Source organism: Puntigrus tetrazona, chromosome 21 (assembly GCF_018831695.1).
Source record: "Puntigrus tetrazona isolate hp1 chromosome 21, ASM1883169v1, whole genome shotgun sequence".
Classification (NCBI taxonomy): Eukaryota; Metazoa; Chordata; class Actinopteri; order Cypriniformes; family Cyprinidae; genus Puntigrus; species Puntigrus tetrazona.
Genome location: NC_056719.1, coordinates 283,733 through 307,459, shown reverse-complemented (window position 1 = coordinate 307,459; position 23,727 = coordinate 283,733). Strand labels below are relative to the sequence as shown.

At 33.6% G+C, this 23,727-nt stretch overlaps 1 protein-coding gene across 9 annotated transcripts in view; it reads right to left on the bottom strand.

Annotated features, from left to right (window-relative positions):
* The window catches only part of mapk10 (mitogen-activated protein kinase 10), a 60,249-nt gene that overhangs the window by 16,301 nt on the left and 20,221 nt on the right, over positions 1–23,727 (bottom strand). For 5 of the 9 annotated variants that reach the window (XM_043221568.1, XM_043221562.1, XM_043221564.1 and 2 more), the window contains exons 3-10: positions 23,294–23,365; positions 20,090–20,259; positions 13,119–13,248; positions 11,762–11,820; positions 10,045–10,183; positions 9,484–9,649; positions 8,064–8,135; positions 1,999–2,181 (exon numbers count right to left, since the gene is read on the bottom strand). In XM_043221568.1, coding sequence (XP_043077503.1) covers positions 1,999–2,181; positions 8,064–8,135; positions 9,484–9,649; positions 10,045–10,183; positions 11,762–11,820; positions 13,119–13,248; positions 20,090–20,259; positions 23,294–23,365 — 991 coding nt within the window. Of the gene's footprint in view, positions 1–1,998; positions 2,182–5,548; positions 5,621–8,063; positions 8,136–9,483; positions 9,650–10,044; positions 10,184–11,761; positions 11,821–13,118; positions 13,249–20,089; positions 20,260–23,264; positions 23,366–23,727 lie in introns of all 9 variants that reach the window. The other 4 variants (XM_043221565.1, XM_043221563.1, XM_043221566.1 and 1 more) reach the window with 3 other exon arrangements.

Genomic DNA, 23,727 nt, shown 5'->3' with positions numbered 1-23,727 from the left:
CTCTCTCTCTCTCTCTCTCTCTCTCTCTCTCTCTCTCTCTCTCTCTCTCTCTCTCCCTCGCTCCCCCCCTCTGCCTTTCAATATCAATTTGTCATTTGAACGTGTATAGTAAACATGACAGAAACTGTACATTTATCTTGGCTAAGTCTTCGTTGACTCGTTGCTGATCACAATAAGTCAAGAAAGGTAAAATGTACTAAAAGAAAACGACAGAAATAAAAGGACGATAAAATATAAAAAAAAAACCTAAAATGACACAAAATATGACATAAAATAAAATTAAATGACATAAAATTGAATTTAAATAAATAATCAAATCTAACTGAAATGCAACCTAAGATCACAAATAGTCAAAAAATTAGATTAAAAGTATTATGTAATTTAATATAATTAAATCACACTAAATTGTAAAATGAAACAAATGCAAACTGATATCATAAATAGTTAAAATAATGAACTGTACATTAACTGTACAAGTCTTTGTAGACTGTGTAAAACCTCACAAATAGTCTTATTCAAAGATAAAATGACTGAAAAGGTAAAATGCGCAAAAATAAGATGAGAAAACATATCAAATAAAGTAGTAGATGTAGATGACCTAAATTGTGATATCATAAATAGTAAAAAAGTTAAAGAAATATAATTAACAAAAATAAAATGGCAAAACGACATATATTAAAATAAAATTTAAAAAGAAATAACTTGGAAAAATTCAAAGGAAAAAGAAGTGTCTCAGTTCAGCAAGTCATTAAAAGTGTGAGTGAGAAGCAGACTGTGCTGTACCTGACGGCACTGTAACACTCATATAGCTCACCCAGCCAATTTACAGTCTAATCAGCACTGCCTTATATCCTCTTTGTTTCCCACACTGTAAGACTGAGAATACACTCCACCACGCAATTTTCATATCAAAAGCTCACGATTCTCCTCCGCTTTCCCCTAAAGAACAACTACAGCTCTGAGCACAATTTATGAAACGTCTCTCAATTTCGCAAATGGGAAGGAAATTGCTGCCTGATTCATGCAGGCAAACCAGGAAAATAACAAAGAACTGAATTTATTAGTGTTCACCTCATTTGACTGTTTTTTTAAACGATCGTACCCATATTTCAGAGCTAATCTTACAAGGAAATGGCTTATAAATGTATTCTGTAATTAAAATGAAATATTTTTTTCCACATTAAAATTTTTTTTAATGTTACAATAGGTTATTAAGAATGCAGCAAATTCTAATTATTATCAAAATAAGCTTTTAGGTCTGTGCGCTAAACATAATAGCATATAAAAAGTTACAGTGTATTAGTTAATGATGTGAAAAAATTAATTGTGATAATCACATCCAAAATAAATGTTTTTACATAATAAATGACAATAATAAAATATTAATAAAATTAAATATAAATAAAATATTACAATAAAATTAAATATTACAATAAAAATGTATATTTATTATTTATACACAAACACACACACACTAATATATATATATATATATATATATATATATATAAATATTTACATACAGTTACATGTATATATAATTTATATTACATGTATATATAATATATATTATATATATATATATATATATATATATATATATATATATATATATATATATATATATATATATATATATAATAAAAATACATAGTATGAACACATTATGTAGACAAAATATTATTTTGGATTTAACCATGTTTAATTGTTTGGCAGCACTAGTATTAACATATTTATTATTTTAATATTATTTAATATTTATTATAATATATTTAGATGTAATAATATTTATTTAAATAAAAATTTTTGGTTAAGAGTGGAGGAAATTCTAGTAGGCATTTATGTATTTGTTGATATATTTTATTTTATTTTACTGCAATTAAAAAAAAAAAAATGTTCAACCTCAAACACACACACACACACACACACACAGTAGTTTACAACTGTTTGCATGCCATCTAACACGCTTACAGTTAAAAGTGTGCAAAGTCTCCTTACCTTTGAGTTTGTTGTGCTCCGAGTCTGCAGGGAAGAGGCAATCAGGGAAGAGTTTGGGGAAGGTCAGGCCGGCGTATTTTGGCCTGTTCTCCACATAGTTACGCACCGTCGGCTGCAGTTTCTTCATGAACTCAGGAGAGGGCGTGCCGAGCTGCTCTATAACCTTATTCCATTGGTCGATGTCTGAATGTGGGTGGAGTCACGGAAAAAAACGCCTACGTATGGCCCTCAGGGCTAGCTTTTTATCCATTATACAAAGTATGATATTTCACTTTTAAATAGAGTATAAAGTGGAAACAAGGACATAAAGTGGTTATTCTAACATGATTACACAAAACAAACATAAAAGCGAGTGCTGTGAGCCTAAAAATGCCATTGGTAATGAAATAAAGTTTGATTACATTTCCACTCCAAGATAATTAAAGCTAAATCAGTAAAGGTTAAAACACTCTGGGGGTCCTAATTAGAACCGGAGTGGGGAAAAGTAAACCAAATCACTGCATAAAATAATGATATTGATGATTCTTGAGTTAAACCATAAGCTGAGTCATTACAATCAAGAGAATCTCAATTTTACTTCCCATTAAGCTCAACGAAATCCAATATTAGCCAGTTTTGCAATGCTCATTTTCATTATGTGTTCGCATTTTGGCATAAGACTATCACTGAAATCTTGTAAGAGTTCATTTAGGAGGCAAAAACAACATAAAGCACAAAGAAATTAAATAAGATTGAAGCAAGACTGATCTAAATACCATCTAAATAAGAACCACTGTTTATGCATTGGAGCTGATTTTCATAATGTGCCGTCATTTCATGTCAAATGCGTTGATATAATCCATTCATTAACACAAACGCTCAATAATTAAAGTAAAAATGGATTACCTTTTATCCATAATATTAAATCACCAAAAGCACAAACTCTTTACCCCAGTAAAACTTTTTTTGGCCATAAGTCCCTGTTAATATTTGACCCTGGACTGGATAAAGTGTGTTAAAAAAACATAATATCAGAAATGCTGTACATCATAAACTTGCAATAAGCATCAGATGTGCTTCGGGGCGTAAGAGGCGATGACTCACAGGGACTCAAGTTCAAGTCCTGACTGTCATTCAAGTCCATGCTATTATTTTTAATAATTCAAATGGATTCTTAATTGGCTATTGCCGCAAACAAACAATCTAGCAAAACAAACGCTGCTTGCTCGTCCTTGCTGAGTGAGGAAGTGTTTTTTTTGTTTTTTGTCAAGAGTCACTGAATGTGCAAGTGTTTCCAGAGACTGCAGACATGCTCATTCAAACAAAACAATTACCAGACTCTAGACAGAGTAAACAAGATCGCATATAGACATACAGGTGACTGATCATGCTTTAATATATTTATAATCACACGCTTGAGACATGAGCACTTGCTGAATCTGTTATCACATAATGGCCCAGAAGCCATTATAATCTATAAGACTGTCTGACATATCTGTATACTGTATGTATGTATGTATGTATGTATATATATACTGTGTGTGTATATATATACATATATAAATCAGAGAAAGAGAGAGAAATGCATTTAAATATTAATTTCTAAAATTAAAGTCAGAAGTGATAATGCATATTTATAACTATAATTAAGATTATAGTAGTTTAATAAATTTTTTTGCCCACCAAGTCTGCAATTATTTGATGAAAAATAAAGTAAAAACAGTTACATTTACTGGCAATATGACAGTTGAGGCTAATTATTAGAATTATTAAAGATTATTCAATTATTCTACTCCATATCTATGTTAACCAAGGCTGCATTTATTTGATCAAAAAACAGTAAAAACAGCAATATTGTGAAATATTGTTACAATTTAAAAGAACAATGTTCTGTTTGGTTTTAAAAAGTTATTTATTCCTGTAATGCAAAGCTGTATTTTAAGCATCATTATTCCAGTCTTTAGCGTCAAACGATCCTTCAGATATCATTTGGATATGCTGAATATGACCACTAATACTGGTTCTCATTATTAAAAAAACAGTTTTTTCAGCTTAATAAATTTGTGGAAACCATAATACACACACCCCGGCATTTAAAATAGAAATTCAATAAAAATTGTGCTGCAATTTAATATAAATGACATTACCCAAAAGCTGTTTTCATACTGATAATAATAAATTATTTCTTAAGCAACAAATCAGCATGTTAGAATGATTTCTGAAGATGAGTTCATGCGACACTACATTAATGTAAATAGTTATTTCTTTAATAATATTTCACAATATTACAGTTTTTAGTGTATTGGTAAATAAATGCAGAACGGTAAGCATAAGAAGCTTCTTTCAAAAACATGAAAGAATCGTAGGCGGTGGTTTATATAAAAAATGTCATTTGTCTGTAATTCACCAGATGTCTTAATAAAACTGAACTGCATCTCTGTTATGACATGTCATTTCTCTCAGCAGTCTCCTCATTGGTGTTATTATCACAGAAGTGTAGCAGTGGGAAATGAGGGCAGCTAGAGAAAGAGAGAGAGAGAGAGAGAGAGACTGCTGGCATTCAGAGCTCTTGATTATTGGCGTTTAAGGGAATGGTTTACGGCGTATAGGTCTGAGTTGGCCGGAGTGAATGGATCCTGAAGATGTCTCTATGGGTGCCTAGCAACAGAGGGGGAAATGGATGTTGTCATGGTAGCCCAGTTGGCCCTGGGAAGTCACATGACTGCTTTTGCTCCCCAGGCTTCCCTTGATTCCCACAAAGGGGGGTTCTGGTTCAAAGGGCCGGGGCAGCCAGGACCACATTACATCATCCTGCAGGAACGGCCCGCCTCCTCCCACCCAAAACACAAAGCCCGGCCTGTATCTCTCTCACTCCTATCTCATCACACGTCTGAGGAAGACCAAAAAAAACAATGACGACTGCCTGGCTTTCATTTTACAAATATCTTCCAAAATCAGGTTAAATGGCAATTGTAATATGTAATAAAAAACAGGTTTGTTGATCAGATTCCCTTGATCAAGGGAATTTTACAATATTGGCAAATGTGTGTGTGTGTGTGTGTGTGTGTATATATATATATATATATATATATATATATATATATATATATATATATATATATATATATCTGTGTGTATATACACATACATACATTAAATTTGAATGTCAAGTAAATATAATACACTACGACTCAAAAGTTTGGGATCAGTAAGATCAATGCTAATTTATTAAAAATAATATGTTTCATGATACTTTGATGAATAAAAAAAAATAAATAGTACACACACACACACAGACACAACAATATCTAAATATATAAGGAAATGTGTATATTAATTTCATTTTTACTTTTGTTTTTTTACTTCAGTGTCTTTTTTTTCTTTGTTAAATAATTCAGCATGAGATACAACATAGACCTACGGAGAATACGAACACACGCAAAAAATCTTACCAGACCCAAACTTTTGAATAATCATGTATATAAATATTAAATATTAGGTCATATCTGGCAAGTAAAATATGAATGGAGACAGCAGTGAGGATTGGAGAACAGACAGACGGCAAGGATACGATCTGTCCCTGGAAACAGCACTGTTCCTCTTATAACTTCCCCAAAGATACAGCCTACAGACCACATGTCCACTACAGCACACACAACACGCATGCAACATACAATCAGACACTCAATATACCACATAAAGCCACACACGCAATGTATATTTCAATATAACAACCAGATTTACAACACTACATAAGCAACTCAGGTGCTCCGTTTAATTAAAGAGGTTGTTGTTGTTAGCATGTTGCTAAGCTAACGGCTTGGATTCATGTCTTCACAAACCTGGCTGCAGTTTATGCAGTTACATACAAACCTGCCACTGAAATATGTCAAAAGGCAGGTATTTCACAAGAAAGATGTTTCGCTGTCTACATTTCAGAACAGCCGTTCGCATGCAATGCTTTAAAATGCTATCCAGTCAGGCAGCTGAACAGATTTATAAAGAGCACCGAGTGAGAATAGTCAAAGTGACATATTTAAAAGATTACCCATCAACGAATTTCTTTCAAAATCCCTCTTACGAACTCATTCTGGCAGAGAGAGATAGTGCAAATCTATATTCAAGTATTAAGTATTCTAATTTATTATTAAATGAGGAGATTAGAGCCGTCTATGTTAACAATCTAAGAGGTTAGCAGAATGTGACAGAGAAAAAAAAAAAAAAAATCAAGGGCAAATTTTGGCCAAAGCCAAAAACATAAGTGCATATCAGATGCAAAGTCGAAAGCAACTATAGCAAAGATGTAAAATACGGCTTGTTACAGATTATAGTTATACATTTAAATACCCAGTAATATTAATTAACTAAATGTACTTACATTATGTTAGGGGTAGGATTACAGTTTAGCTTTTGATAATTGTTATAATAATAGGAAGTATGTGTAACGTGTAACAAGAACACCTCAAAGTAGAGTGTTACCTTACATACTTGTATTAAAATTAGTGCTCTTAAACGCTTAATTGCAATTAATCGCATCCAAAATAAAAGCTTTTGTTTGTGTGTATGTGTGTACTGCATATATTTATAATGTATGGATAAATGTACACTCATCCATGTTTATATTTAAGGAAAATTATACTAAGTTTATACATAAAATATATATAATTTTATATTATTATATTATATTATATTTAATAATACTATATTTATATTATTATATATATATAAATTTTTTTATGTATAAACTTAGTAAATTTTTTTATATACTTATATATATATATATATATATATATATATATATATATATATATATATATATATATAGAAACATTTTCAAAATATACACAGTATACACATAATAATGTAATGTAATAATGTAATTTTGTATGTTCAATTATTTGCTTGACAGCACTAATTAAAATCAGGGATGTGTTAATGAGTTTTTTAAAAAGACCCAAATAAGCCAAGCTTGGCCTACATAATCGATAACTTGATTGCAGTTTAGAGTTCGGAGAGCTGAAAACAAGCACTGCTCTTCTACTAACTTAACTATAACTAATTTAACTCAGCCCGAAAACAGCAGCCGAAAGCAAAATCGCTAAATAAATGAATAAAGTTCAACCTAATGAGTGACTTGAGAGGGAGATTTCACTGGTTCCACCGTCTCTTAATGCCAATTAAGCAAGAACTGCTTCCCATTAAGGGATGGATGACTACGGTGTGCTGAGGAGAGGTGCAAAAACACATCAGAGACAGCGATCCCACAGCATCCTAATGAACATAATCTTCAATATTCATAGAGGACTGAAGGGAATGAGGGGAAAGAGCGAGCGTTATGAAGTGAGAAAAAAAAGATTCAAACAGCATATGAATCTTGAAGCTATTTACCTATAATACGAAACCTCGCATGTTAGAGGAGAACTAGAGACTTAGTCGATTAGTCATGCCTTGACAGTTGAACACTTGTCCAGTCAGGTGGATGTGAACCACAAAATAAAAAACAAACAAAATATAGTACTCATAAAATGACTTATTTTATACAGAAATCGATTAATTGCATCTAAAATAAAAGTTTTTGTTCGCATAATATTTGTATGTGTACTGTATATATTTATGTATATATAAATACACATGCATGTGTATATTTCAAAAAAAAAAAAAAAAAATATATATATATATATATATATATATATATATATATATATATTTATATGATATAAAAATATATTATTCTAAATTTATTTATAGTATACATTATATCATATAAATATAGATAATTAAATAAATGTAAATATTTTCAAAATATATACCGCATGTGTGTATTTATATATCCATAATAAATATACACAGAACACACACATTTACGCAAAAATAAGACTTTTATTTTGGATGCAATTAATCATTTGACAGCACAAAAAAAATGCAATTAAATACTAATAAACAAAAAATAGAACTTACTGTTTTGTGTGAACTGAAAAAATCTCTATTTTGAGACTAAATCATAACACTATGCAAATTATGTAGTATTAAGAATTATACAGATTTATTCCGCTTGATAAAACTGTAGACCCATTCATGAAGGATACAATCCCTGCCGGGGAATAGGATTTTGTGGCGCACCATTTCTCCCATGATGCAACCAACTGACCAAATATCCACTGCAGGCACAGAAGCAAGAAAAAGAGAGCCAAAGAAAAAAAGAGAGGTTAGTGTTAGCAAAAACCATCATGAGTGATGGAGAGAGAAAGAACTACGTGAGCTGTATCTCTCTAATTCTATCTACGGTATCTGAACGATTATTCCACAACTGCTCAGATCAAAGTTAGAGCTGGGGACAGACCTCGGGGAGGGCCGTCTGTGACAGGAAATCCATAGCCTGACCTCTCTCTGCTTCCCCCATACTCTAAATATACACGCTCATATTTTGCTCCTCAGGGTATTAATGTGTTATTTGTGTTTTCAAGCCTTAAAATCTGTTAGTGTTTGAGAAAATTAACAGCAGGTTAGCAAGAAATCAAAATACTGACCAAACATTCCCATACTCAAATATAAAATCGTTTCTTTTATGCAAATTGGCCGCTTATTCTAGCATTTGCAGCATCGATTATACAGATATGTTGTAGTTTAACTCTATTTTGCTTCCTGTGTTTCTATACGTAATAAAACAGGACACTGACACAACTTTGATTTTAAACGGCAAAAGAAAAAAAAATTATAAATAAAATGTGCCTCAGCTGAGCCACAGTCAAACAATATTCATTCAATTTCAATTTCTGAGTAGTATACAAATATTGACTATCTATATGTTTCTAGACTTATTAATATTATACTGTTTTGTAAAAATGTATAACATTTTACATTAAATAAACTATGAATTAACTATGCAAGGTCATGTGACCACAATATAACATGCTACTAGCTGAAATCTTATTTGTTAGACTAAAACCCGCAGAACTCCAATTATGAAGTCAAACCCAGAATTTTGAGTATATGCTTATATATGTTTTTTTTTGCACATCAACTCTACATGAACCACATCTCTTTCTTGACTCATTTGAATAATTCTGTCAAAAATGAAGACATTTTACTCACAATTTGATTAAAAATGCAAAATAGACATTATTACTTGCAAAATTAAAATGAAATACACAACGTAGCAAGGTCATTTGACCATAATATATGATGCAATCAAGACCTCCTGGAAATATAGAATATATATATAAGATATTTGGGTTCAATTAATCGGTAGCCTGCACTAAATTGTATTCCGCACATTTTAGAAGTAGAAATTTGTTTTGTGATCTGACCAAAGTGACCTAAATGCAACTTACATCATAATTACGACTTCCCAGGAGGACTTGAATGCACCAATAGCATACTAGCGGTTGGATAAAATACTGCTATATTTCGTCGTTAAAAATCGAATTCTAATTGCTTTCGCAGGGTCTATAAAACCCAAGATTAAAAGGGCTGGTGGATCTGCATGCAGCCCTGTGATTGGTTTACCGTTCTCCTTGTAGCCCATGCCCAGGATGACCTCTGGAGCCCTGTAGTACCGCGTCACCACGTAGGGCGTCATCATAAAGCTAGTGCCAGCGGTTCTCGCCAACCCAAAGTCCAAGATCTTCAGCGTGCAGTCGGATTTCACCACAATATTGCTAGGTTTCAGATCCTTAAAGGAAAATACGAGTCACGGTGAAATGACAATAAGAGTTTTGGCAGTAGTTCGAATTTTACTGATTATTTAAAGCGCGCCTATTATGCCATTTTTATTGTGTTGGGAGGTTCACGTGTATGCAAGGTTAAAAAACACTTGCTTTCTCAAAATATGCGCTTTATATCACCTCATTTTCCAGCGATCTCAAATGATTCTCAAATGATTCTCAAATGATTCTCAAATGATTCGTTCGAAGCCGTTCTAAGATTCATTCTCTCCTTTCTGTGAGCCTACTCTGTTCTGATTGGTCAGATGGCAATATTGGAAATGGCATAATAAGGGCCCTTTAAATGAATAAAATAGACCTTTCTGCTTCAATAGATCCTGTTGTGTGTATTGATGATCCTCACCCTGTGGATGATGCCGGCTGAGTGCAGGTGTTTGATTCCACATAACATCTGGTACAGCAGGTAGGACATCCTCTCGTGGTCCAGTTCCATCTGAATCACCTGGCAAAGGTTTGCATCCATCAGCTCCATGACCAGGTAACTGGAGAAGAGAGAAAACGGTAAGAAGATAAAGTGAATTTCACAGGCCGGACGACGGCTGCAGTGACTGTCCCCGTGGTTCTGTCATACTACATTGACATGGTTTCTTCGTTCAGTCTTTCTTACTGCACAAAAGAGAGCGCTGCGGATCAATATGGATCTTTACAACCTCTTATAGAGAGAAAATACTGTCGGTTGATGACAGTCAGCAAGTATTAACAGTCAATTGAATTCTGCTGAGTGCTCAGAAACCATAACTGCAGATTTATGGATTAAACATCATATTTGAAATGTATTTTGTTTCATGAAAATCCTTGAGTTAAAACAATGAAAGTACACTTGAGTTAAAAACTAATATATATATCAATCAATGAAAGTATATATATATATATATATATATATATAATATATTATATAAAATAGACTAATATATATATATATAACCTATTTTTATTATATAATTTAACCTTTTTATATAAAAACACATTGATATTTATATAATAATAAAATATATAAAATAATTTATATAATAATTTATTGTATTATACTCAGTACTAATATATTTAATAAAATACTAAACAATTGTTGTTATTTATTATAATATGAATAAATGTATTATAATAAAATACACATTTATCATATATCATCAGCCACAATTTATTTTGCTTTATGAAAATCTAATACAAGAGCTATTTATATTAAATAATATTTATAATAAATAATAAGAGTTATAAATACCTTTGAAAATCTGTATTTATGTAATAAATAATTAATATAATATAATTATGTATTGCCTATAATAATAACAACAATGATAAGAATTAAGCAATAATTAAGCAAATTATATATATTTAAAGATCAATATTTGTCGAAAAGGTTAACATGACAAATTAATAGCGGGAAAAACTAGTTTTTAGATTTTGCTGACCACAATTCTAAAGCTAGTTTGCTGATTTCTAATCATTTGGTCTGCAGTAAACTCACATTCCATCCATCGTAACACTCAAATGATCCGGCTGCGACTGAGCAGACGTTTCATACTCAACATATTGATCGTGCTCTAAATGAAGTCCACACAGCCTGCAGAATAAATGAAAGCATGGGCGGCACAAGATTCGAGTGTCAAGGACCAACCAGGGAGCGAGAGCATAAACGACTGCAGGTGATCTATCACCCTCCCAGAGCTCGTATCACGACCCCGCATACGCTCAAACACCACGGGGCACGCTGCAATTAACCTCAAATATCATAAATCACCTTACTGTAGCAGACTATGCACTGTTTTTGAGAAAATTGTATTTAATACATCAACAACATTTACATTTTTTATAATGTTTACATGCAAGCACTTTCAGCAATAAATGTCTCCTTCTCTTTCGAACTATATATTTCTTTCCTTAGGTTAGTTTGGTATATATACATACATACACTAAAAGGTGTGTGGGAATTCAAAGTGCTTTATCCGGCCAGACCTGTGATTGTTGTTTTAGCATTAGCTGCAATCAGTTTGAATTCAGATGTCTAATATGACATAATCAGCTGACCTCGTGTATAGAAAAAATCTCTAAAGGTTACTTACACATCTTGGAATTCCTCTAAAGACTTCTGTGGTGTGAAGACATTTAATAAGCTGATGATCTGGAGGAGAAATGAAGAGAAGAACTTTAGTAAGTCATTTACAATACTTTAGTAAGTTATACTAAAATGCTCTCTTGGAATAATAATTAAAGGTATAGTTCAGCAAAAAAAATAAAATAAATAAAAAAAAAAAAAATATATATATATATATATATATATATATATATATGTGTGTGTGTGTGTGTTGTGTGTGTATATATATATATATATATATATATCTTGAGTAGTTGTATAGTTTTTTTACTTAAAACGTATATAAATACATATATAAACAATTATTTATTTTTATTTCAGTATTATTATTTTGTTAACTAAACATCAATAATAAACCTTTGTTACTGGCAATAAATCTGACATAAACATAAACTGATATAAATAAAAACAAAACCTAAACATATTAAAGTTATTTACATTTTGAAGTTCTAAAATAACATTCTAAAACATTTTTTTTATACAATATATGTGTGTGTGTGCTGTGTATATTTATTATGTATATATGTATTATGTAAAAAATAAAACATTTTGGATGTGATTAATTGTGATTTATTGTTTGACAGCGCTAAAAATAGCTCAAACTAAATAAGCTAAAACTAATAAATAAAAACTAAACTTGAAAATGCCTAATTACAACAAATCTAAAACTTGAACTAAAATTAAAGTAAAAACAGAAAATATTTTTTTTTAATCTAATTTCAAACATGAACCAAAACTATAAAAGGATAACAGCGATATACAGCTTTTGAATGACACCAAAATGATTAAATATCATCATACCATACCATAAATACCATCATTTATCCATAAAGCTTTCCTTGAACTACTGGTTTAGAATGTGTGGGTATTCCTCAAAAAGAGGCTGTAAGATCCATAAAAGGACTGTCAACAGTCGATAAGAGGTGAGGATGATAGATAAACCACATTTATATTTCTGTCACGTCCCAGCTGTCCTTTATAACCCCAGTCCCAGAAGAGAGAGAGAGAGAGAGAGAGGAGATCTGCCAGCAGCATTGTGAACTCTTCAGTTGCCAAAAAGTGTTTCCTCTCTGTCTTTTAACAATATTATTCACTTTCTCTCTTACTTTGTCATTTATCAGCCAATGCTACTGATCTCTCTCTCTCTCTCTCTCTCTCTCTCTCTCGTTCTGAGGTTCGTGTGGCGTGCAAGATCATACAATGATGTTCAATACGGCAGCCATATAAACAGAAGTCTCCCTTTTTTTTCTCAAAGGAAACAGTTCTTAGCAGTATGGGTCATCCGGCGGAACAACGGGAGAGAGATATTGTGATCCGACACTCACGTTTTTGTGATTGACACATTTCATAAGCACCAGCTCCCTGTATGCTCTCTTGGCGTGAGTCTGGTTCTGAAAAGGTCTGCTGAGTTTCTTAATGGCCACATTTCTGTCCAGGACGGCGTCATATCCAGCACTGCCAGAGAAAAAGGAAAGAAATATTCATTTGTGGGGAAACAATAAAACAACGAGTCGAGGAGAATGAAAATCTATTTGTAGCTCAATTTATCTAACATTACTAAAATTTACGAAGGCCATAAAATAAACAATATCAGCTTCTTTTTGTTGAATACATATTATTGTTTGCAAAAAAAAAAATGAATAAATAGGGGGTAATTTTAGCTTTTATGTTTTGATTTTTTTTTTTTTACAAATGTTTATAGATGATTAAAAAACTAAAAACTATTTTTATTATTATTTTTAAAGTGTAGATGTAAAAGAATCATAATTCAGTATGCAAATAAATATATCTATTTTTGTTTATATTAAACATTATATATAAAAAATGTTTTCACATTAATTAATTAGTTTATTTTTTACATTTGTTACATACAAACACACACACATACATATATGTATATAACGTCCATTTAAACAAAAATTTTTTTTTTTAGCATTTTGTTCTATTTTTCATGCACTGTAAAAAAAGACAAATGTTTGTTAATCACAACAGAAACAGAGAGAAATCTAGTGATGCTGTTGACTTCAGGGAAACCTTCTCTGATCAATCGGTGGAAAGAAGTAGAGCAATAACAATATGAGGAAAGGGTTAAACCTGGAGTCACTCCCTCTCCTTCTCTTTCAGGAAAACCGTGCTCATTAACTATGCAAGAGCCGCAGCTCTCCGCGGGAAAGTACAGGATTAGAGAGGCCAAGGCTCTCAGTGTGTGTGTGTGTGTGTGTGTGCGTGTGTGTGCGTGTGTGTGTGTGTGTGGCTTCAGTCCCAAAGCACAGGAGAAAAGAAGGTAGCCAATGGCTCACTGCGATATAAGACATTAGTGCTCTCTAATAAGTGCAGGCTGATATAAATTGTACTTAAGGAGTTAAACCCCCCAAAATAATGATTCACAATTCAGTTTCACACATAAAGTCGTTTCTTCAATCAACAAGTCTACCTGGAGGCCAGTGGGAGGCAATAAATTATTTTTTATAATAAATGAACCACAACAAAGCATTAATGAATCACAGTGGGTGGTGTTTGTCTCAGTTGTTTCCTGTCTTTTACTTTGAGGATTATGGGAAATTAAAACCAAAGAGGCATAAAGTTCTAGCCACCTGGGTTTTCTGTGGTGGCATGACAGAAATGTGTCGAAAGAAAAAATATGTGTGTGTGTGATTTTTTAATTATTCTGTTATTTTAATATGATCAATTTTAACGTTACTACATGCATAAATAATTATAATTATATATAAAATAATTATATATATATATATATATATAAAAAAAAAATATATATATATATATATATATATATATATTTGTATGTGTATATATATATATATATATATATAAAAACAACTGAAATATACAGTATATATTTAGAAAATATTTACATGTATTTACTATCTACTTATATTTACTGTCCATATTTATATTCACATAATTTATATTATCAATAAATATATTCAATATATAAACAACATATATTTTTTAAATGTATGCATTTATATTTACATAAAAATATGCAGAGCACGCATACATATATTGTGTAAACAAAAACATTAATCGGGAGTAATTGTTTAACAGCAATAAAAAAATAAAACAAAAAGTATGTATTACTACACAAACACATACACTGAATATATTCCCCTCCGCGTAGCAGTAAGAAAACCTGGTTAATGCGGCAGTAGAGCCGTTGGTTAAAAGCACTATATTTTTACGACTGGACCAGGAACAAGAAGTGCTTCCAGAGGCCATTGTGTTCTGAAAGCTGCTCAGGTTTACGACCGAATGCTTCAACCCACGAGGCCGCACTGAAAAAGTCTGCTCTTTAACCATGTTGACACGAGCTGGTAAAGGCTGAAGTTACATCGTTAATAAAACATGACTCACACGGGTCCAAGAAATGTAATGATTGAAAAATGAATTCCTCCCAGCGCCCCACGGAGCCACGGGCAGGAACTAAAAACTGAAAAAGCTGAAAGGGTGCCACGTTCGACAGTCAAAACCGACCTTCAGTCTTTTAATCCCCAATAAAAACCTATTAAAAAGCCTTCTGGGTGAATAAAACATGAATGCCAGGGCACTCATCTGTCTTCAATGCGACCTTTCTTAAAACCGCCGCACTGGACTACGGCTTAGCAGCCAAAGCTGTATGTTTGCCTCTGTTTAACAGTCTGAAATCAAGATTTCCAAGGTGCATATGAATCTTTGATTCACCTATGGATTATTTGAGCAGACAGTCAGAGCTGTTACAGCAGATGGTCACGGCAGAAGGGGGTGAGGTACACCGAAACAGGCTTTCGAAGGAGGGGCGAGGAAAAACCCTACGATACAAACACACCCTCACACAATCAGAAGAGCCGCACGCAGTGAAAGAAAACCTACAGGATAAACGAAAGCATAGTGACGGTAGAAAAGAAATGGCAAATGCCATACATAGCACACAGTGAATACATCGGTAATACAGGATGTGACACGTCAGTCGCTCAAATTCAGTGTTGCAATGCTGAAGAATGGAAGACAAAAATAACACTGTTTGCATCGACCATTCTTTTCCGTTTCGATTCCGGGTTACGATGTCTGCCCTTTTAGAGAATATGGCAATGCAGCGCGTGCTCTTTAACGCATTCGTTGAAATAAGCCTCGTTTAAGCCTAGAGGAAAGAGTGTGTATGCGTTACGATACTCTCTAAAATGGCGGAAGACAAAACTCGGATGAGTAAATTACGTTAAGTATTTTCGCAAAAAAATTGAAATTGAGCTACCGATGTCACGTCCTGTTTTACGGACGAATTTACTACGTTTCTGGATCATTTCAGTTGTGTTGCTGTCTACGGAGGCTCAGATAGCTCGGATTTCATCAGTGCCATCTTGATTTGTGTTGTGAAGATGAACAAAGGTCTTAATGGTGAGCGATTAATGTCAGAATTGTCATTTTGGGGTGAACTAACCCTATAAAAAGTCATATTTCACCAATATTGCTTGAAATATTGAAATTTACTAACCATTTATGAGTGGGTATAGTTTTTACACTAAGCGCAGTTGAATAATATGATCACTTCGGTGAACTAAAAAGTAAACCACGTGATTTTAAGCCGGTGAGATGTTCTCTGGGCTGCAGCAGGAAAGTTTCTAAAGCACATTTTTGGAACCAAGAAGTGATGTGTCCATGGTAACGGCAGTTTGAGAGATTTTTTGGCTAATGGTGGCCGTAGATACCCATTTGTGTCAAAGATGATGTCACGGCTGTCTCTCTAGGTGGTTAATGCATTGCAGCATTGCTCTTCAAGAGCTCTGCCTACAGGCAGCTGTCACAAACCAGACACCATTTTAACTGCTTGAACACCACATTTCACGCTACAGCATAAAGACAAGGTTTGCGCGAACAGACCTGACATATAACCACAGACATACATCTAGTAAAAATTGAATATTTTGGAGGAATCGCTTGTCTAAAAATATTCAGTGTTCATTTTATCATTCATATGTATCTAAAAGTAGTCTTTATTATGAGAAATACATAGCCACTTAAATCCGAATGACTTGTCTTCCTAAGCTATACAATGCATTTAAATGAGAAACGGATTGAAATTTAAAGGGATGGCCGTCCAAAAATGAAAACGCAAACTTAAACACAAAGTTATTATCAATGTTGTGAAATACAAAAAAAAAGATATTTTGAGGAATGTTGGTAACCAAACCGAAGTTTTGGATACCATTGACTTCCATTATATTTTCAAACAAAATGCGATAAGAACCAAAACTGCTTGGTTACCAACATTCTTCAATGTTCTTTTGTGTTCCTTACAAGATTGGAAGTTTGGAACAATATAATGCCAAGTACATTTTAGCTCATTTTTATTTTTTGGTGGACTGTATAGGAATAGTTCATAAATAAAATTGGGAGAAAATTAACTATACTTCACTTGCTCACCAATGGATCCGCTGCAGTGAATGGGTGCCGTCAGGAGTAACAGGTTTGTTTCTTACAAACACGCAGCTTTTCACTTCACAAGGCAGTAATTGATGAACTGGACTTGCGTGGATTACTTGTGGATGATTGTGATGTTTTTATCAGTTTGCATTCTGATGGCACCCATTTACAAAAGATCCAATTAAGAAACCTGGCCTGAACTGCACTGCAAATCTTTTTTTTTAATTAAATACATTATAAATCATTTTTAAGTGCTATAATGAAAGCACAATACATCTCACATGCCAAAGCCAACTCTTAAAGAAGCGGAAAAGATGACAAAGTCTCTGACAGCCGTAGTGGAGTTTGGTGACAGCCTGGTAAAATAAATCACAGCCTAGTGTAATTAACTTGACACTAAGTTCATCACAGAGTTCAGCCCCTCTCCCAGCTGCAGGACAGTTTGGCTCAGAACCGTTCTATCAACTTGTTGGTGCTCTCCTTATTTTTCTCCTATAAATGACAAGAATCACTGTGACCTGTCATACACAAGACATGTAAATAAAGGCGCTTTATTGCTATGAGAGGTTATATAATTGTTTTTTTCAGAAATTAGTACTAGAGTATTGCTTGTTGCATTTTAAAACTAATATAATAAATATTTATTTTATGCATCGTGTATCTATATGTACATACACTACTGTTTTAAAGTTTGGGGTAGGCAAGATTTAGATTTTTTTTTGAGAAATATTTTATGCTGAGGCTGCATTTATTTGATCAAAAAGTAAAAGTAAAACTGTAAAACAGCAATATTGTAATATATATTCAAATAAAAAATATGTTGATTTGCTGCTCAAGAAACATTTCTTAATATCAATGTTGATTACCATTTTTGTGGAATTTTGTGAGATCAGAAATGTTTTTACTGTCACTTTTATGCCAGCTATGGTATTTTATTTTACACTGCCACAACCACATTTATATAAAAATATCGTAACTTTTTGGCGTCCAATCAACTAAAGAGCCAAGAAAATGTTAAAAACCATAACTGAAAATGGAGGGTCAAAATGAGCACATTTCATTCTGAGATATTATTAATAACAGGAAAAATGCATTGACCTACTACATTTATACACTGCACAATATACTTACTACATGAACAGAGTGAGTTGTGCAAACACCAAAGCTACCTTCAGATAAACTCAAAAAGTCCCATTTTCGGTCCCAGAAATCCCCAAAGAAACTGACAGCATCCTTTTGCTTTGTGAGAAATTGCCTTTCCACTGCAAAATACGTTATGTAATTCAGAACGGATGCTTATAATTTTTGGGGGCATTCTTCTTGTTTTATAGATATTTGAATTAACCTGAATGTTTACTTTCTTGGTAAACATCTTTTTTTTTTCACCCAACATCCAATGTAGAATTCTGCAAGGTAAGAATCTGATTTTCCAGCATACACAGTCAGAAGATTGGTGCGCGAGTGTGTGGAATGATAAATTATTAGCAGGAAAACCTTTAGCAGCGGCACGACGCCAGATGCTCAAAGCTCTGACTAGTACTCGGAAGAAAGCAGCACTGCGTCATCTAAATATTCAGCATGTAGCTTTCTAACACGCACTGTGAATGATATGATGGATCCATTTAATAACTCCACAGACCCAGCTAGCAAAAATATGCTTTGAAATGGTTTAAGGCATGAAAAGGTTTTAATGGCTTAATGTGTATAATAATGCGGTAACATTTTTTAAAAATGTGATAAATATACAAAGTGTGCTACTGTTTTTTTTAAAGGATTTTTAAAGGATTATAATGATTTCTTTATGACTTCAGCGTGTGACACTGAAGAATTTATTACTTAAAAAGATAACAGGAATAAATTAAACTTGTATAATATCTTCAAACAGAAAATTGTTATTTTAAATTGTAAAAATGTTTCACAAAATTAAGTTATATATATATAAGTTATATAGTTATATATATATATATATATATATATATATATATATATATATAATAAAATGATTAAATATTGAAAATAATTAAATAACTGCATAGAGACAGTTTTCTCCCACAGAAGGCTAGTAAATTTCACAAATTATCATAAAACACCAAAAAGCACTGAATTAAATAAAACATCCTCAAAAAATTGTTACCAAAAATTTGTATAGTGTCTAAGCATTTTTGCTAATCAGAACACATAAACTGCAAAAAATTAACTGTTTTATCAATTACGTTTTTATAACATTTTTTAAAATATTGCAGCAACACAAGCTAACCATGTTTTATCGAGCCCTGTGGAAAACACGTGACTTTGCAGTCCTTTTAAACTGTCCTTCTTCTGCCTCTCTCTTTCTCTCTGGAGAATGATGTGGCGTTTGTTAGGCTAATGCAGCTGCCATGCTACATCATGTGACTGCTGCTGAGGAGAGGAAGCTAAATTAGATCAGGGTTGTCCGTCCAGCAGGCAGGATTACCGCAGCCAGCAAACCAGCCAGAACACATCAACAACGTCATTAACAGTCCAGTCCTGCCTCCCTGCCTTCTCCGCACAACCGTGCCGCTGCCCCTGAAACTGAGATGCAAGGAAAGACGACAGGGGGAGGGGAAAAAGACGGCGAAATAGGAAAAGGGAGGGCCACCTTGATCCGGACTTCCCATAATCCCACAGGCGAAAAGACTCAAAATTCATTATAGAAATCACAGGGTTTGGTTTTTGGGAAGTGCAACGAGCACAACTCGGATCCAAATTAGCCGCTGTCTACAGGGAACCGCGATTCAACCTGCCAAGAAACATCCCTCTCAAAATTCAAAGCCTCAATCAGGAAGACGTCTGAGAAGCATTGTGCCATACGGACTCATTTCGCGATCAAAAAGCGGAGCGATGCATCATGGGTACTCACCACACTATTCCCTGAGCCCCGGAACCGATGGGCTTTAGATTTTGGTAGCGTTTGAGAACCGTGAAGGTGGAATCTCCTACTTCCACGCTGTAGAACTGGTTGTCCACTTTGCTTTTGCTCATGTTGTAATGCTGGGCAATGTAAGAAACATCAACTTGTTTGCCAAAACCCTGGATGCGGAGAAAAAGATGGATGCACGCATGAGATGAGAACATCACAGATCTTGGGTTTAGACAGTTGACGTAAACACTTGTAAGGCTATTGTTTAAAAAAAAAGTCATAAAAACCAGTTTGAGCTTCAACCGATTCGCTTCAATAGTCATACAATAAACAGTGTGTGGAGGTATAGATAAAAGTGTTTATCTTCTTTTCATCAGCTCAGGATATGAAACTCCACGTAACACTATAAGACCGAACACGAGTCTGTTTAAATGATTTGTAGGTACACGAAAGATCGCAACGTGAAATTGCGGCTTTATATTTCGGTCAAACCGCGCTCCAGGCAAATAAATTAATATAATTAAATGAAATGAGGTGTCACAAATGAGTGAAGACAGATATTGCATCTATTATACGCAATTTGATAAAATGCAAGACTTTATATCTACAAGCCAGAATTAAGAATATAAAACATATAAAAATTTGTCTTTTGGGGGTATTGTTAGTATACGTAAGTTACTACGAACTAGTACAGTTTTTATTAATATTTTAGGTCAGTTGTTATTTTTATTTGAATTACAGTAGTGTGTGTGTGTGTGTGTGTGTGTGTGTGTGTGTGTGTGTAGGAAAAGAGAGCGAGATACACACACACACACACACACACACGCTACTGTACTAAAAATAAAATTAAGTATATAAAAAAAACACATTATTTATCTGAGAATTTTGTTGGGAACTACCTGAAATAAAAAAGGTTTTTATATTTTATTTTATTTCAAGTAACAGTTTTTCCTTTCAGTTTTCAGTTTAGTTCACTATAATGATCTTGCTATTGTGAGATGTAAGATGTAAAGTCTCATTTTGTGTCACAAAGTCACTATTTATCAACACTGTGACTTACATTTCACAATGCAGCTTTATAGCTCACAGCGGCATCTGTATATCCCCCAACTAGAGGAGACTATCTTATCGTTGCTTGGCTGAAGATCTCAGATGTAAGACTATATTAAGTTAAACGATCAAGCTCTCTGGAGCCAGAGTTGGCGCAAGGGCCAGCTGTGTAATCGATTGCACTAACTGTCACATAGTGAATATATTCATGACCATACCAAGAGAGGAAGCTGTCCGCATAATTTCAAGAGCTAAATGGTAATTAGCGAGAGAGGGAAAGTAATATGCATATATGCTAGTGTGCGCTGTATGTGCTTCATAAAGTCTATCTTCATCACGGGAGTCACTTCTCACTGCAGAAGCTAATTCGAAGCTAATGAGCTTGGATGTGTGGAAACCGTGGCCTTTTGGTTTGGTTTGATTATTGTGGGAAAACTAGTTCCATTTCAAAACATTTAGATAGTGTAGCTACAGAAAAGCTACAGAAATATTAACTCGAAAAATACTCAAAATATCATCACTAACTACAGTTTTGATCGTGGTAATATCATTGCTGTCTATGGAGGGTCAGACAGCATCTCAATTCGTGTTCTGAAGATGAGCAAAGGTCTTACGGATTCGGAACAGCATGAGGGTGAGTAATTAATGACAGAATTGTCTTTTTTGAGTAAACTAATGCAGGCCTGTGTTTCAGAGTATTGTGTTGTTAGCAACATGCTAGCATCGAAATCTACAGGAATCAATTCAGAGCCAAGTCTCTTGTTTCCCAACAGACAGGGAGGTAAAACACGCTTGGTTTAGAAGTCAGTTAGTCATTTATCTGAAGTGACCAGCGGTACACTTACTACAGTGACAGTCCCTGCAGAGTACACAGAGGTTAAGAGTCTCGCTCAAGGACACAGTGTTGATTCATGGATCGATCCTTCTGGGATACGAACCAACAACCTTTTGTTAACAAAGTGAATTTTTTATCTGCTAGTCAACTCCACCTACTGCCCTCTTGGACTGTACGTCTCACCAGAGGACTTTCTGACAGGTGATGAGGATAAGTTAAAGCCCACAAGAAAGAACGAAGGATAAAAAACCCAAGGGAGATATAAGGTAAATTGATTATGTTTAGCTGTGCTACTGTGATTTATTCAGGGAAGAGGTGCTTTGCTTCGTATTTTTGATTAATCAGGAGGACGTTGTATTATTTAAGCCATGCATCATTATTAGATTCTGATACAGCCTACAGTATTAATGTCTTCGGAAGCTTTTTTGACCTTTGGATAAAAAAAACAAAACAAACAAAAGGGGTAACTGCAACTTTTTCCCCACAGTCTTGAAAAAAAAATCTCACATAATTGTTTTAACTTTTGTCCGTTATAAAAAAGAAATCAGATCCAGGTTAGATTTTGTGTGTTTTCACATCCCTGGCATGAATTTTCATAGGAAAACATGAAAAATATGAAAAATGCACACAAAGATTTCTGATTTTTTTTTTTTTTTTTTTTGAGAAAAAGTTGCAATTATCTTTTGCAACCTCTTCGCATTAAAAATGCTATATAAAGTGTTAGAACATTTAGAACATTTGTTCTCAAATGTTATAAATCAGGTCAACAAAGTTATATTGTCACAACTGTGTCAACCTAGAGCCCAGAATTTAAGGAAGATGTACATCTATAAATTAAATTTAAATATAGAGTTCACACAAAATCCCTGTTTACTCACCCTTGGGGTTTTTTCTGTCCAATGGAACTTAATGGTATTTAAAACCCCATTTTATTTCCACATTGTGATATATTTCAGACTGAAACTATATCATGATAGTGCTTTCACGCAAGGGTGAGTAAACGATTCAGAATATCCTTTTTCCTTTAAATGCTTTTAATTTGAATGATGCATCTATATGACCACACTGATTTCAAAAAAACACCTGCATGCATATTTAAAGTGATCTTAAGATGCTCTTAATGCATTTTGGGAAACCCGAGTCTGAATGGCTTGGAACGCTGCAACGAACTGATCCTGTAAAGCTGTACATCTTCCTCAAGGCCTCAGACATGCTGTCACCAGTATTTGTTTCAGACAATGACACATCCATAAGAATGACGGACAGAATGGAAGTGAATGAATACTCTACCTTTTAATTTACCTGTATGGAACACACACCTGACAAAAGGCAATCTTCACATCCAGGACTGGAGCACTGCAGTTATATAAGAAACGTCTGTTCATAAATACCTGAAACACAGGAATTAAGAGTCACGATTAAAAAATGAATAAATACAGCAAAAAATGTAATACCGAGGTAGTAAAATATTTGGTTTTTGTTCCATTTCATCTCCAAATGACTTGGTTTCTCAAGATGTTTTTTGGCAGATAATGATGTGTGCTAAAAGCGAGAAAGCTGAGATGATAAACAACACTCTTTTTTTTTTCTCTTCGCACATCTACCATCTTTATTCTGTCTCAAAGCCCCTGGCCTGTGGATATAACGGCTCTCAGCACACTGAGGATCTATGCATTAGAACTGGCTTTCCAAGAATAGTCAGTGTCATCCAGAAGTCAAAGACAGTATGCTAATTTGCGTTGATTATTTCTTC